This window comes from Kryptolebias marmoratus, linkage group LG16 (genome assembly GCF_001649575.2).
Source record: "Kryptolebias marmoratus isolate JLee-2015 linkage group LG16, ASM164957v2, whole genome shotgun sequence".
Lineage (NCBI taxonomy): Eukaryota > Metazoa > Chordata > Actinopteri > Cyprinodontiformes > Rivulidae > Kryptolebias > Kryptolebias marmoratus.
This window is the reverse complement of record NC_051445.1, coordinates 3,123,521-3,127,244: the sequence shown is the minus strand read 5'-3', so window position 1 is coordinate 3,127,244 and position 3,724 is coordinate 3,123,521. Positions and strand designations below refer to the sequence as shown.

The 3,724-nt window shown below is 45.0% G+C and overlaps 1 protein-coding gene across 1 annotated transcript; it reads right to left on the bottom strand.

Annotated features, from left to right (window-relative positions):
- Positions 1 to 24: 24 nt before the first annotated feature.
- Positions 25 to 2,760, bottom strand: LOC108243266 (von Willebrand factor D and EGF domains). Its single transcript, XM_017428583.3, has 5 exons — positions 2,293 to 2,760; positions 1,609 to 1,704; positions 1,343 to 1,447; positions 410 to 505; positions 25 to 309 (listed from the first exon to the last, which is right to left on the bottom strand). The coding sequence occupies exons 1-5, from the start codon at positions 2,495 to 2,497 to the stop codon at positions 197 to 199; spliced, it is 615 nt and encodes a 204-aa protein (XP_017284072.1). The 5' UTR covers positions 2,498 to 2,760; the 3' UTR covers positions 25 to 196.
- Between the last annotated feature and the right edge of the window lie 964 nt (positions 2,761 to 3,724).

Genomic DNA, 3,724 nt, shown 5'->3' with positions numbered 1-3,724 from the left:
TGTCCTTCAGTTTCGTTCAATAAGCTTTGACACTTTATTAGTTTTTATGATTTATTACAAAGTTTGTTTAATTTTTATACAATCAAATTATAACAAACGGGTTTATTGTTAAAAACAAAAATGCATAATACTAAAAAAAACAAAAAACAACAAGAGAGCTCCAAGAAGTAATCCACGAGCCCGTGTTTGTCGGAGATCAGTGGGATTTTTTCCTCTCCTCACAGCGAGGACCGGAGAAAGATGGCCGACAGCGACATTTGTTGGGAGAGATGCACTTCCCTCCGTTCAGGCAGGGCTGGCTGCACACGGCTGCAGCACAAACAAACAGACTTTTACTTTCTGAGCGCTTTGGTCCAACAGTCTGGAGCCAGGAAGTGACCTGAAACCTGCCAACAGGTGACGTACTCACCTGTGTGGCACGCGCCGCCCAGCCAGCCGTCCGGACAGCTGCAGATCCCTGGAGCCACGCAGACGCCCCCGTTCCTGCAGCCCTGAGGACAGATTGCTGCTCGGGAGACAAAGCACAGGACAGGAAGGGTCTCAGCTGCATGTTAGACCCGTTTACCTCAGACGGAACCACAAACGTCTGCAGTTCCCTCATTAACCCGTTAGAAACTCGTTAATAAATCAACACAAGCATAGAGTGGGAGGACACATAGGTAGATGTTGAGGGGTTTTATTTCAGCGTTTGTTGTTTTATTGGCCAGGCATCCCTTTAATTCAGGAAGTTCTCAACACACCAAATGTTTGAGCAGCTTTTGAAGTTTCTACACCTCAGTCTAAGAGCAGATTCAGCAAATATATAAAAAAATAATAAGCTTTGAGATAATCCATAAAATAACATCCAGATCTCTTTAGTTCCATTTTAAAACCTGCTCCATTTTCATCTTCTTATGCTCTTTTTAGCCTTTAGTTATAGACTTGATAATTTGAGTTTTTAGCTGAAGTTTTGCTGATTTCAGGTTTTAATTATGGTTTTGCTCATTTTAGCAACTTTCCTGATAGTTTTAAATTTAAGTGACTATTTTGCCAAACCTTTTTTTTTTTGGCTACTATTTTGATTCTTTTAGCCTCTAATTTTAGCTGCTGTTCTGCTACATTTAGCTTGTGTTCTGATTGTTTCTTTCTGCTTGTTTGAACCTCTAGCTTCTTCAGCTCATGTCAGTAAAGACCTTCAGCCCTCAGTGTTCACAGTTTTCTAGTTTTATATTTTCTTGTTGAATTTATCCGGGACTGATTTGGACTCCGGTTGCAGAGAAAGCGATCTGGGACTAAAATGAACCCAAAGAACCTCTCTGTTGCTGTCTGCTGAACGCTGCTCCTCCTGCAGACTTTGGCTCACCGTGCTGACACCTCGACCCGGTCCAGCTGGAGGGGCAGATGCATTTGGCCACTCCGTTGACAGCGGTGCATTCTCCTCCGTTCCAACAGCCTCCATCACACGTCACTGCAAAAACACACATCAGCAGATAAAACCTCTCTGCTGTCACAAGCTGCTGATTGAACTGTTGACTCCAGATGCATTCATTCAGTTTGGCACAAATTCCACTAAATGAATCCTCAAAAATAAATCCTCTACAGCAGACAGTTTGAAGTTTCTTCGCTCACCTTTGTGACAGAATCTTCCTCCGAACCCAGGAGGACATCTGCATTTTCCTGGTCGAAGACACTCTCCACCGTTTTTACATTTGGGATAACAGTTGGCTGCAAAAACACACTTAATTATGTCATTAACTCTTTTTTTTATATAACTCTTATTAATCCCAGTCTTTCAAAAATGATAAAAGCTCAACAAGTTAGTCACACATGTATAAAGCTCCACTGACCGTTTGGTTTTTCCACTAAATATACTTTTTTTTTTTTCAGTATTTTACAAATCTCTTCATGGTTTTTTATTCTGCTTCAGAGGAACCAGACTGTCTGAGTTTTAATGATAACTTTCTGATGGTTTAACTCATCTGATGTCAGTCTGAGTCACAGAATCTGAACCAGGAGCCAAAGCTTGAACCTCCAGGATTCTTCCCTGGAGCTTCATCCTTCAGCTCCTCATCTTCCTCACTGTGTGCCATGTTCCCAGCTGATGAGAATCACCTGGATGTCAAACTTTCCCATCAGGCTTTTTAAAAAGGTTATTTAGAAATAAATAAACAACCCTTCCAGAGTCTGGCTCTTCTGGAAACAGAAGGATTTGAGGTTTTACGCAGTAATTCTGTCTCAATAATCGGAGTTTGTGATCTTCAGGCTTTTGTTCCTCTGGTCCAGACGAACCGAGCCCGAACCTGAGCCTCTCACCGTACTGGCAGGTGTCTCCCTCGTAGCCCCTGGAGCAGAAGCAGGAGTTGTTCCGGATGCAGACCCCTGCGTGTTCACACGGAGGCTCGCACGTCGCCCGCAGGTCGAACACGAAGCCCACGGCGACGCCCCGCGGCGCGTCCGAACCTCCGGAACAGAAGCCCACAAGGACAGCGAGCAGGAGGAGGGGAACTACCGATCCCATGGCCGGTCCTGGTTCTGTGTCAGGAAGGCAGGCGGGGAGAGACCGACGCTCCCAGCGCCGGTCCAACAGGGAGGGGAGGGTCCTGGTGGGGGGGCTGGGTGGTGGCTGACAGGATGATGATGTCAACAATCAGCTCTACTTACTATATTTACTAACCAGATACACTTTCCTCTTTTAGTTCTTTAAGCCTGAGATCAACAGGCGGATTGGTTCCAGCTTCAGCTGTGTTACGTTCTCTGCACCGGTCAGCTGTGCTGCAAGGCGAAGCTCGTCTGCGTTCCTACCCTCATCTGTCTTCATGAACTTTGGGTGGAGGCCGAAAAAATGAGATTATCATGGAGGGACTCGGAGTAGAGCCGCTGCTCCTCCACATTGAGAGGAGCCAGCTGAGGTGGTTCGGGTGTCTGGTACAGATGCTGCCTGGACGCCTCCATAGGGAGGTGTTCTGGGCATGTCCAACTGGGAGGACACCCAGGACATGCTGGAGAGACTGTGTCTCAGCTGGCCTGGGAACGCCTTGGGATCCTCCTGAAGGAGCTGGAAGAGGAGGCTGAGGAGAGAGATGTTTGAGCTTCCTGCTGAGGACAGGATGGATGGATGGATGGATGGATGGATGGATGGATGGATGGATGGATGGATGGATGAATGGACGGATGGACGGATGGATGGATGGATGGATGGATGGATGGATGGATGGACGGATAGACGGATGGATGGATGGACAGATGGTAAACAAAGAGTTGCAATAATCAAGATGTAAAGAAAGACTGTAATTCGGGGCTCAGAAGGCCACTTCAGAGTGGTCCAATGCAGTGGCCGCTGGCCAATAGAGGGCGCCGCCCCACCACTCAGGTTAGCTTGAATAAGACGTAAAAAAAAAATAATAATGAAATAATAAATAAAATTATTTTTGAAATATATGTATATATATTTTTAGTTGTGTAAGATAAATATTTTATAGTTAATAATAAGTAAAGGTGTTTTGTTCATCTACGTTGTCTGATTGGTGACGTATTTCCGCCCCGGGGCGCAAGTTAAAAGTTGTACATGCGCAGTAGCTGCCATAAAGTTTGCCTGATTGAAAAGTCGAGCTGCGGGTGTGCTGCCTTTTATTCAAAGACAGTAATAAGTTCATTACGTGACTAAGTTACACGCACAAGGTAATAAATAAGTTCATAGTTAATAATTATGTTTAAGGAAATTATGCTAAAAAACTGTTAAAATGTT